This window comes from Carassius auratus, chromosome 27, assembly GCF_003368295.1.
Source record: "Carassius auratus strain Wakin chromosome 27, ASM336829v1, whole genome shotgun sequence".
In the NCBI taxonomy this organism is placed as follows: Eukaryota; Metazoa; Chordata; class Actinopteri; order Cypriniformes; family Cyprinidae; genus Carassius; species Carassius auratus.
In genome coordinates, this window is record NC_039269.1 from 974,733 (window position 1) to 986,565 (window position 11,833).

Consider the following 11,833-nt stretch of genomic DNA (forward strand, 5'->3'; position numbering starts at 1 on the left):
TTGGCAGTGATTTTCTTTTTTAATTCTAAGTTGGACTGTGCTTCAGATTTCACTTCCTAAAATATCCTATTCCAGTTTAACAAACCTATTTATGATGAGATCTAATTTGTGCTAGTTGATAGAACCTAATGAATAGTCATACTACCTTTCAAAATTAAATTTATTTAATTTGATATTTAAGTAAATTAATAGCCTACTTTTATTATGCAGGGATGTTGTCAAATTTAGATTTCTATTTCAAATGAAAAAAATATAAGCAATACTTGAGCACCAAATCAGCATGGCATAGAAAAGAGTTAAATTAATATTCACAATATTAGCCTATTTTTATTGCATTTGTAATTTATTTTTTAAATAGAGCCTTAATGAGCAAAAGACTAAAACCTTTACTAAATTTAGAAAAGATTTACAAAATTAAATGGTAGAGGGGGCTACTATTAAAATGTAACAGAAATTACCCAAAAAATGCCTACAGTAAGAGACGATAGATAGATGGATGGATGGATATATTTAATGGAATAGGCTAAGTAGTAGTCAATCTCATGAAAAGGTTCGATTTACTGGCATTGACAAGAAAGTAGGACTATAGCTACACGATTTAATTATTTACTAAATAGCAATAACAAATGATATGTAGTTAATTTGTGGAATAAATGTTCTGACGGCTTGCCATACTATATCATATTCATTGTATAATTAACCTAAAAAATATACGAAAAAATCATTAAATACTGTATGGGTCCTTTAAATACACACTGCACACAAGTATTTTTCCAGTTCCAGAGCAGCTGGACGAGAATGAATGGCACACCCGGATGGCGGAAGTTGAGCTGTACTATGGACGATTTGTAAATGCTCTTACAGTGTAAAGTTACTCGTACAGTAAAATACCTCGCCTGCTTACCAACGGTTACATCGCAAGGTTAAACAGAAGAGGAAGAGCGGATGAATTAGGCTCTGAGCAGCCGGCAGGCTTCGGCGTTTGAGATTACTGCGCTGCCAAAGGTAAGATGAGGAGCCTGGGATCAGATGCTGGAACACCAGCGCACAGAAACACAGGCACCTGTACAAACTTGACTTCTGCCATCAAAAACTATCATAATACTCAATTTAATCACAAATAGATGTAGTGTACCACAAAGCAAGAAATGGGTACATCTTTTGCAAACGACGAGAAGCGCTAATTTATCGCAGTTTTCAGATGTTTCATGTTTTCCTGTCCTTATCACTTGTATGTTTACGTTTTATCAACATTATATTGCATGTGATTTTGCTGCGCATACAACGTTTGTGTTTGAAGATGGTGGATCGAGGAAAGTGTATATACACGAACACATGGACTGCGCTGTAAATTATATATGAAGATGGCAGTATTAGATGTCAAAACGATAATGAGATGTGGAATGCGTTTTGATAGGAACGAATGTCAGAGTCTGAAGGCCGCGGTGCGCATGCGCGCATTAATATAGTCAGCATGGTAATATCTGAAGTGAAAGCAGGTGTATGTTCCTCACCTGCACCATGGGGAAGTAAAGTGACAGGCCCAAATGATCTATAAACTACTTAAGCGCTTAGAACTGTAAGTAAAAGTGCAGACAAAAATGACTGATTTCTTGAACACAACACTGATTTGTTTATAATGTGAGTATATTATGACCACAGGCTGCCATGCCCCAAAAGATGTGCCATATGTACTTTAAACATTATAACAAAAAAATATTTTAACCAGTATGTCTAATTCAGTACTTCTCAAACCTGTTCTGAAGGCCCCCCTGCCCTGCATCGTTTGTATGTCTCCCTTATCTAACACACCTGATTCCACTCATCAGCTCGTTAATAGAAACTGCAAGAACTAAATTGGGTGTGTCTGATTAGGGAGACATACAAAATGTGCAGGGCAGGGGGTCCTCCAGGACAGGTTGGGAACCACTGGTCTAATTTATCAAAAGTGGGATTAAAGACATAATGTTACAAAATAAAATAAAAAGTCAAATCTCTTCTTTTCTTCTGTTCTTTTCTTATACTTTGTATTTATAAAAGAAAAAGTGTATTATGTTTTTAACATTGATAATAAGAAATGTTTCTTGAGCATGAATTCAGCATATTAGAATGATCTCTGAAGAATCATATGACATTGAAGACTGGAGTAATCCCAGTAACCTATTTTTAGTAACAAATACTTCTTTGTTTGTCTGAAGTAAAACCAGGTCAGATTCAGATTTGCGATTTAATATAAAAAAATAATTGAAGTCAAGTTTATGTACAGATATGCAATCGAATTAGGTAGCAAGAAATTGCCAGTGCTTGGTTAGAACTGGTTCCTCTTTCAGTTTCTATGTAATGTCTTTCTCAATCTCTCTGATTACAGATACAGTCATGAGTCCCTCAGTGCGCTTACAGGAAATGATCCGGGTCATCCGAAGTGCCCGGACACAAGGTGAAGAGAGGGGCATCATCCAAAGAGAGTGTGCGGATATCCGAGCACAGTTTCGTCAGGGTGATAATGGGGAGCGTTCACACAGCCTGGCAAAGCTCCTCTACGTGCACATGCTGGGCTACCCTGCACACTTCGGCCAGGTGACTGTCCACGTTTGTGTGTAATTGCACTGCTGGATAAAGAGGTTTTAGATTTTCGATCATGCCACCTCATTTATGTCTTGTCTGTGCATCCTTCACCCTCTGTACTTTAAATTCATTTTTTTCTTCATTTTTGCACCTGTTATATGTCTTTATATGGTGATAACTTTAGTATTGTCTCCCACAGATGGAGTGTGTACGTCTGATTGCCAGCCCCAGGTACAGCGAGAAGCGTGTTGGTTACCTGGGAGCCATGATGCTTCTAGATGAGAAGCAGGATGCTAGTTTACTGATTACCAACTCAATCAAGAAGTAAATATCTTTACATATGATTTATTCATATTGTTTTATAAAAAATGTTTTTAAAAACATTGCTTCTTTTTTATGTGCTTGTATTTAATATAATTCAAGTTTTGAATCATTATTCTGACTGACCATTTTATCCCTGCCGTAGTGATCTTTCCCACAGCAGTCAGTTTGTTCAGTCTCTGGCTCTGTGCACTCTGGCCTGCATGGGTTCAGCTGAGATGTGTCGAGACCTGGCAACAGAGATCGAACGGCTCCTCAGGGCCTCTCAGTCTTATATCAAAAAAAAGGTCAGTTCATGACATTTTATGTTAATAAACTTACAATTTAAGTCATGTCCGGTCAGCACAATCCTGCTAAGTCATGTTCTTGTATCCATGTGCTTTAGGCCACGCTGTGTGCCGTTCACATAATAAGAAAGGTCCCAGAGCTCACAGAGCTGTTTACTCCTTCAGCAAGGACTCTGCTCTCTGAGAAGAACCATGGTTAGTGTTACTTTTTGCAACCTATGCATAAACATAAAAAGTTTGTAGTTTTGAAAGGTTTATTGAATATTCTTTTTTAATAAACGCCTGACTGTTTCCACAGGGGTTTTGCATGGGGCTGTAGTTCTTATCACTGAATTGTGCGAGCGTAACCCTGACACTCTTGATCAGTTCCGCAAGGTAATTCAAGTGAATTTTCTTCAAAACCTTTACTTTACCTACTCGGATATACAGACTTTTTTTTTTTCTTCCCAATTTATTAGGCTGTTCCTGAGCTGGTTCAGATCATGAAAGGTCTCGTGACATCCAGTTACTCTCCTGAGCACAATGTAGCTGGAATCAGCGACCCTTTTCTACAGGTCAAACTCAGGATCACTCTTGATAAGGCTACAACATAATTTCTACATTTTATAGTAAACTCTGTGAATTTTATGATTTTTTTGGCCTCTTTCTATCCCTCAGGTTCGCATTCTTAGATTGCTGAGAATCCTGGGTCACAAAAATGACACTGCTAGTGATGCCATGAATGACTTGTTGGCACAGGTACAGCAGAACGAACACACCCTGTGTAATGTAGTTATGTATATTTAAAGCAGAGTTTAGAATGCTTGATTTTGGTGATTCTGATACACAGGTGGCTACAAATACAGACAGCAGTAAGACTGCAGGCAGTGCTGTGCTATATGAAACAGTCCTAACTATCATGGACATCAACTCAGAGAGCGGGCTAAGGGTTGGTCACAATTTCATATACAATTTACCATTCAATTTTATGTTGAGCTGGGTTCGATTTAAATGGCAGCATGGACTGGCGTCTCTGTAGTTTATTTTGGTCTTTAAATGCATCTATTTTGTCTTTTAAGGTGCTAGCTGTAAATATTCTGGGAAGATTTCTACTTAATAATGACAGGAATATTCGGTAAGTTTCCTCTTTATTTGAATGCTTTAAAATGTAAAAGAATTCAAATGTTAATCTTAATGAAAGTATATCTTACAATTGTATTTTATAATTTAACACCATTCAACATTTGGTTTATTACTGCTGTGAACCGATTGTACTTTCTTGTCATATTTGAGTTGGTTTATCATAATGTGTTATACATGTTATACAGAGGCAAAAGGTTAGCCAATATTTTTTTATAAATTTTTTAAAGAAATTACTTAATTACTTTTCAACAAGGATGGATTAAATTGATCAAAAGATACAGTAAAAATTTTGTAGACGGTAAAGTTTCAAGTTTTATATTTATATTCAAGATTTTTTTTAACTTTCTATTGATCACCAAAAAAAAAGGTCTCTAAGTTTGCACATGAGGATTATCCAGCGTGACTGTTTTTAACATTTTTAATTTATTTCTATAATGTGTCTTGTGATACTGAAGACTGGAGAAATATCTGCTGAAAATGTAGCTTTGCATTAACAGAAATATAAACTGCCTTTTTAAAATAGAAAACAAGTATTTGAAATTGTAAGTATATTTCATAATGGGACTGTTTTTATTTATTTTTTGATCAAATGGATGCATGAATTATGGTGAGGTGATTTATTTCAGAAACATTAAAAACTCTCAAATATTTTCAACAGTGGTGCGTCTTCAATTTTAGTAAGTGTCCTTTAGTGCAGATCTATTTCAGAATTTTTATTTAATTATTAAAATCAAATGTAGGTGTCAGGAGTTAACATACACATGTGGCCTGCAGTTGCTTTGGATAAAAGAATCCATGTTTTTTATATTTCTGATATAATGTAAGTATAATGTAAATTTAGATCAGGAAATATAAATTGTAAATTCATTTTCACAACCCTCACTACAACACGCTCTCATTTTCGGTCTCCTCTCATCCATCACAGCTACATTTCAATGACATCTCTCCAGAAGATTGTACAGACGGACCACAACGCAGTGCAGCGGCACAGAGGCACCATTGTGGACTGTCTGAAAGATCAAGACACCTCAGTGAAACGGTACTGTAAGTTCTAAGACGTGAAGACGTACAAATGGTCCTGTAATTACAGCTATTCATTATGCTCTTTTTCATTTGCAGTCGTGCACTGGAACTGTCACTTGCCCTTGTGTCTGCCGTGAACATTCGCTCGATGATGAAAGAGCTCCTCATTTTTCTTTCAGTCTGTCCCCCAGAGCTTCGATCTCAAACCGCTTCCGGCATCTTCAACGCTGCTGAAAGGTATCATCAGTCCTTTATTCATTATATGTCTGTGGCTCAGCCCTGTTCATTTTTCAGCGTTTCTGTCCTATTAAACACTCACGTCTGAGCAAGCACCTCTCAAACATTTGCTCTCGTATAGGACAATGTCCAGTGAGTTGGTTTCTGACATGCCTATGTTTAATGCACATTTCCATCATTTGATTAACTACCAGTGTCAGTTTAAGCTAAAGATGCTCAGGTAATTCGGTGTTAACTTGTCTATTTTTGTATTGGGCAAGTCGCATGCAATAAATAGCAACTGTCTTTGTGTCTTGGTCAGGTATTCCCCTTCTAAGCGCTGGCACATTGATACCATCCTGCATGTACTCACCACGGTAAATAGCACTGCTACACAACTAATCCATTTACACAACTCCTTCATCCAAAAATGTTATAATAACTGTCATCATTTAGTCATTCATTTCTTCTGATACACGATTGGACATCTTAGCCACAATATCAACTAGCATTTTCATGCAATGAAAGTAAATGGTAACTTTTAAATGCCAAGATGCAAAAAAAGCATTATAAAAGTGGTAGATACGATTGGTGTGCATTATTTAATGTCTTCTAAAGCCATCTATATAATATTGTTTGGTAAAATCTCCTGAAACTCACTTTCATGTAGCCCCGCACATGACATGCAGATAAAAAACATATATTTTTCATAGCCACAAATTAGGAAAAGCTACCACAAATTTGTTCCCATGACTTAATTAGCTCCCTTGTTTTATTAAATTATGGCCACATTTTACTAATTCAAGAGAAACTAATTTAGACATGATTTAGCAAAACGAAGGAACAGATTAGTACAATGTGTCCACGATTTAATTAAAACAAGGGAGCGAATTAATAAGTCATGGGAGGGAGTCATGTCCAGGGCTCTGTGGAAATTAGTTTAAACAACATGAGAGAATCAATCACTTAAACTGAAGTGATGTACACCTCTCTCAGGCGGGAGGCGATGTAAGAGATGAGACTGTGCCCAACCTAATCCAACTCATCACTACTGCATCTGAGCTCCACTGTTACACTGTTCACAAACTCTATAGAGCACTCGTAAAAGATATCGCACAGGTAAGGAAATCTTTCTTTCCTTTTAAACTATATTAGATCTGTAAGTGGCCTGTTACACAAGATGCATCTTTAATCTTCAAACGTGGATGTGCCATCCGTTTTGACCATTGAGCATATCTGAGCCATGAATACAGCATTTTAAGGATGCTGAATTTCACTATTTTGAATGAACGAATATATGAAAAGTGTCTTTTTTTTTTCAAGCATTTTGATTTATATGTGCCCTTAGTAAGTGCTCGTGTGTAATAGATACTTTATTTTCATAGCAACCCTTGGTCCAAGTTGCGTGCTGGTGTATAGGAGAATATGGAGACCTGCTGCTCAAAGGCGAGTGTGAAGAGATCGAGCCTGTGCAGGTAAACGCAAATGAAGATTATATAGAAAAATAAATGGAAAGCATTTGTGGAGCACCACTGTGGTACTAATATCTGATGCCAGTCCTGTACCACCACGGTATTTGTTTTGTAAGGGGCAACTAAATTGAGTTGTGGGCCTTTTCTGTCACTAGGTTACTGAGGATGACGTCCTGGATGCCTTGGAAACCGTTTTACAGTCTCACATGACATCGCCGGCAACCAGAGGCTTCGCACTCACTGCTACCATGAAGCTGAGTACTCGTATCACAGACAATGTCGAGTGAGACACGCTTTTGTGAAACCCTGGCAAGAATGCACTATGAATTCAATATGAGACTTAATGGGAATTTAAAAATTATGAATGCACTGATATTACCACTCTGGACAATAATTGTTTACAAATTTCAGTGTATTTTGTATAAATACAATGCTAAAAACTAGTTTAGGAATCAGAACATTATAACATCTCGTTTTGAGATCTGGTATAGATTACATTTAATGGTGTTCATTTATTAGTGTTTATTTTAAGTTGTAATAATATCTCTCAATATTGTGCAGCCCTGGTGAATAACGAGAAAAAAAAAGTTAATATTGGCTGAAAACTGTTACGTTATCAAATACGTACATCCCTAGGGGAAAATGGCTATTTGTACTTTATTTGTGTGTGAATTCTGTAGTCTGTTTGGTCTTTCATCTTTATGTTTTTTCTCTCAATCAGCCGAATCAGAAGTATTGTCAGTATTTACGGCAGCTGCATTGACCTGGAACTTCAGCAGAGAGCGGTTGAATATAATGCACTCTTCAAGAAATATGACCACATGAGGTACCACTGTGATTTAATAGTGGATTATTGTTTATTCAAAAACATCATGCGTGAATGGTGCTGCTCTGGTCTTCCTCTCAGAGCTGCGGTATTAGAGAGAATGCCTGTGATGGACAAGAACTCACCTGGCCACACTAATGGAGACACACCAGGAGAGATTAAAGAGCCCGACACATCCAAACCCAAACCTGTTGAAGCAGGTTTGCTCATAGAACCAGCAAGCCAGGTAATTATTACAGGATATTGTATTTAGACTTAAAACTGCTAAACAGTAGTTCAATCTTTTTTTTACACTTCTGTTAGGTGTGTGACCTTCTGGATCTCTTGGGTGGGACAGACACACCTCTTCAGCCCAGCCCTGCCCCAACAAGCACTCCAACAGCTACCTCTAGTGCAGATCTTCTCGACCTGCTGGGAGGACTGGAGCCAACACCAGGTGAGAAGTTAAGCTTGTATAGAAAAATACGTTTGGAATCATAAAGATTACAACAACGACAAAAAAAACATCAAGAATGCATTAAATTGATACAAATGGCACTAAAGAAGACATTTACAGTGGTGCAAAACATTTCTATTTCAAATAAATGCTGTTTATTTGTAATAGAATGTATCATGGTTTCCACAAAAATATTAAGCAGAAATGCAGAAAGCTTGCTGTGTTTCTGTGCATGTAGTTCCTAGTGTGTCTGTCTACGAGAAGAACGGATTGAGCCTGAAGATCCAGTGTGACAAACAAACAGAAACCGAGGTCACGGTCACCCTTACTGCCTCTAACTCTACTCAGAATGACATCACCAACTTCACTCTTCAAGCAGCGGTACCAAAGGTCTGTACCCACTTCATTTTTAAACTTACTCTGTTTTTCACACTCAAGCAACAGATATTCAGCAGCCATATTAACAGCTAACAGCATTCACATGGTTTAAGAAAACTATTTCCTTACTGAACCCTTTTTTTTTTTTATGCTGCACTCTGAATCCAAATAAAATCCAATAAATATGTTTTAAATACCTTTTAATTTTATAATTTATGCATTTATTAAAAAGAAATACCTGTTATTGTCCAGTTACCTTCAGTTGATTGCATTATAACTTTAAAGAATCTGTTAAAAACCCACTATTTTTATGACTTAAGATGATTTATTTATTATTTATTGGTCTTATTTGATTATTATTGATTATTGCTCTAGAGGTATTTTTCATTTGCTTTCAAACGCCTTTAACATACAAACACCCTGTAAAAATCCTTAATGTTTTGTGTAAAGCAGGCATTACTATTTCTATTTCATTACATTTTTTACAAAATAAATACATTTTAAAAAATCTACTCCCACATTTAACTTGAGAAAGAAATTCTGTAATGTAGAAGCATTTGGATGCTGTCATCTCTTAAAATCAATCCTATATCCCTCTTTAGAGTGTTCAGTTGCAAATGAAGGCTCCGAGTGGTAATGTGATTCCAGCACATGGCCTTGGTCAGGTCACACAGACTGTTTTACTTAACAACCCTAACAAGGCAAGTCTATCCTGCTTTAGATGTGTGCAGCTGTCTTTCTTACTAAACTTATCAGCACTATTTATGCACAAACTTGATTATACTTTTATCCCACCCATCCCCTGCCCCCTACAGGTCAGCCTTAAGATGCGGGTCCGTGTGGCTTACTCAAATCAGGGTGCAATTCATCAGGACACAGTACAGATTGACTCCTTTCCTAGCGCAGCCTGTCAGCCATCAGTCAGCCCTTTGTGACAGACCTACACGTGTCCAGAATCTCCAAGACTGTCTTTCCTATAAAGATGGAGATCGCTGGAAATAGGCAGCGGTTTGTCAACCCCTCTATTATGGACTAAACGCTGTCCCAGCACAGATTTGATACAACAGGTTTTTATGAAGTGTTGTCTTATTTTGAATTGTCTGGAACAAAGTGTGGTTTCATGTGTTGGCATTACTGCTCAAGGTTAAACAGTCAAACTAACGTGCACTATCATTTGATAAGACCCTTTGTGCGCTGTCACAAGTAAGTTGAACTTGAATTAGTGATATCCTTCATGTGTACCTCCATATGATTATTCAGATGCTTTCTGGGAACGAATAACACGAGCTGTGAGGTCAGTTGAGCCTTACTGTTATCAAAGCCTTTCTCGTCATCGTTTTTGTTGGTTTATCTTTTCCTCTCAAAGTCTCAGGATGTTCCTAGAGCACCATTATATTGACAGTGAATGTTACCTTACCATCTCACATATTTACAATAACCGATTCATAATTCTCAACCTCACTGTGTGTGTGTGTGAAACCACAGATGTCTATTGTTTATTCTTGTTTCATCCAAACAAAATACAATAAATCATAAATACGGTATAATGCACTACACTCAAGATATGAGTTTTAGGAAGATGATTTAGTCAGCATCTCTTTTAGGATTGCAACATCGCTAATTTTATGTTTAAGAGCCAGGGTTATTATGGTTATTATACTAAAAACACTTTTGTTCCTTGAAATAAATAACTTAAAATGAAATTATATATATATATACACACACTTCTTTGAACATTTCTTAATTTCTTTTGTTGAACTTGAATATGCTATGAATAAAACCTATATGGACATGTTTAAAACAAAAACAAATGAAAGACATTCAACAAAGTAACCAAGCGAAAAGAAAAAAAAAAATTGTAGGCTAATAATAAAATGTACGATAACAAATTAACACTGTCAAGATCTGGATGATAATGAGTTGAGTTTATTTTTTATAAAATAAAATAAAAAGCAAGACTAGTTTTCTTCATGAGCCCTTACAAGGGAGCAGTTTCATCTTAAAACTTAAGTACGGTGAATGGTTTTTAAGTGCACAATTTTATACGGTAATATACTGCAGAATGAAAGGGAAAAAAAAAAACTTCAACATGTAAACTGTTCAGTATGCATCTGCATATGTTAACTCAATCCCAAGCAGCTGTGATCACGCTAAAATGATTTAGACAGTGATTTATGCAAAGCCAAATGTCCACTTTTGGCTATAAACACCAGAGCCTCCTGGCAATTCTGCTGTTTTGACGTACATGATAACACAGATTTCCACGATGTACAGTCTTAACAGAATAGATTAGAGGAAAGACACTGGGGGACTGCAGGGCCAGTGCAGGGTTTGCCCTCCTCGGAGAGCAAGAACTAAATGCAGGACAGACCCTCCCTGGATCTTGTAGTCAGCAGCAGTTTTCTCATCATTCCTGAAATAAAGAAAGAAAGACAGGAGAGATGGAGTTTTGCCTTATGTAGTTGAATGCAAACTTACGTATTTATGGAGATCTTTACATTTGTTTTCCGCTATAAATGAGTCTTTGCTGTTGTGGAGGGATCCCCTCCTTTTCTTCCACCCTCTCTTTGATTCTCTCCACCTTGTTGGAAAAAATAAAATTCATTTTCAAATACTTCCAGTGATAAAGAAAAACGACTCCCACTTTTAGCACAGAAAGCATACCTTGTCTGTAGGCTCGATGTCAATTTCTATTTCTTTGCCTGTGAGTGTCTGAACCACGATACAAAAATAATTATTTATGATGCAATGACTCAACTACTAATACAAGACATTATTCTTCACTTTGACAAGTCGATTAATCATCCACTTAAAAAAATAATCCACTTAAAAAAATCATCCCAAATCATACACCAACAACGTTGGTCGTACTGGACAGAATAAACAAGGGAGCGACAAAAATTACTTACCTTAACTTTAATCAACATATTGATGGCTGTATTTTATTTCATACACATTAAACAGAATCCAGATACTATATTTTTAACACTAGTTGTTAAAATGTATATATATCTATGGCTAAAACGCCTCTACGAGGGGAAAAACTTCCTGTGTATCTGAAATATGTTCCGGGTGTTTTGGTGGAACGCTTTGGTTCCGGGTTTCGGTGTCTTGATAGATCCATATAACCATGACAAATTGATATCAAATTGTGGATTGCCAAAGAACTACTTATAATCCGAATATA

The 11,833-nt window shown here is 36.7% G+C and overlaps 2 protein-coding genes across 2 annotated transcripts; one reads left to right on the forward strand and one right to left on the reverse strand.

Annotated features, from left to right (window-relative positions):
• Window positions 1-793: 793 nt before the first annotated feature.
• LOC113044975 (AP-1 complex subunit gamma-1-like) lies at window positions 794-10,197 on the forward strand. The gene is made up of 22 exons (XM_026205031.1): window positions 794-1,005; window positions 2,369-2,577; window positions 2,765-2,889; window positions 3,032-3,173; window positions 3,272-3,368; window positions 3,472-3,548; window positions 3,632-3,727; window positions 3,831-3,911; window positions 4,003-4,101; window positions 4,232-4,287; window positions 5,221-5,334; window positions 5,415-5,555; window positions 5,857-5,911; window positions 6,531-6,653; window positions 6,920-7,009; window positions 7,162-7,289; window positions 7,728-7,832; window positions 7,914-8,058; window positions 8,136-8,268; window positions 8,507-8,658; window positions 9,249-9,347; window positions 9,462-10,197. Exons 2-22 carry the CDS (start codon window positions 2,377-2,379, stop codon window positions 9,579-9,581), a joined length of 2,379 nt encoding a protein of 792 aa, XP_026060816.1. The 5' UTR covers window positions 794-1,005; window positions 2,369-2,376; the 3' UTR covers window positions 9,582-10,197.
• Window positions 10,198-10,552: 355 nt separating this feature from the next.
• LOC113044978 (NEDD8) lies at window positions 10,553-11,812 on the reverse strand. The gene is made up of 4 exons (XM_026205035.1): window positions 11,556-11,812; window positions 11,311-11,358; window positions 11,145-11,227; window positions 10,553-11,059 (listed from the first exon to the last, which is right to left on the reverse strand). Exons 1-4 carry the CDS (start codon window positions 11,571-11,573, stop codon window positions 10,936-10,938), a joined length of 273 nt encoding a protein of 90 aa, XP_026060820.1. The 5' UTR covers window positions 11,574-11,812; the 3' UTR covers window positions 10,553-10,935.
• Window positions 11,813-11,833: the final 21 nt, after the last annotated feature.

What these genes read in the sequence shown, in the direction of transcription:
- LOC113044975 (XM_026205031.1), top strand. Translation starts at nt 2,377, where the DNA reads ATGAGTCCCTCAGTGCGCTTACAGGAAATGATCCGGGTCATCCGAAGT. An exon ending in GCTCTCTGAGAAGAACCATG is followed by an intron (nt 3,369 to 3,471) that starts GTTAGTGTTACT and finishes CTGTTTCCACAG; the next exon opens with GGGTTTTGCATGGGGCTGTA. An exon ending in TCAGCGACCCTTTTCTACAG is followed by an intron (nt 3,728 to 3,830) that starts GTCAAACTCAGG and finishes TCTATCCCTCAG; the next exon opens with GTTCGCATTCTTAGATTGCT.
- LOC113044978 (XM_026205035.1), bottom strand. An exon ending in ACATCGAGCCTACAGACAAG is followed by an intron (nt 11,228 to 11,310) that starts GTATGCTTTCTG and finishes TTTTCCAACAAG; the next exon opens with GTGGAGAGAATCAAAGAGAG. An exon ending in ATTTATAGCGGAAAACAAAT is followed by an intron (nt 11,060 to 11,144) that starts GTAAAGATCTCC and finishes TCTTTATTTCAG; the next exon opens with GAATGATGAGAAAACTGCTG.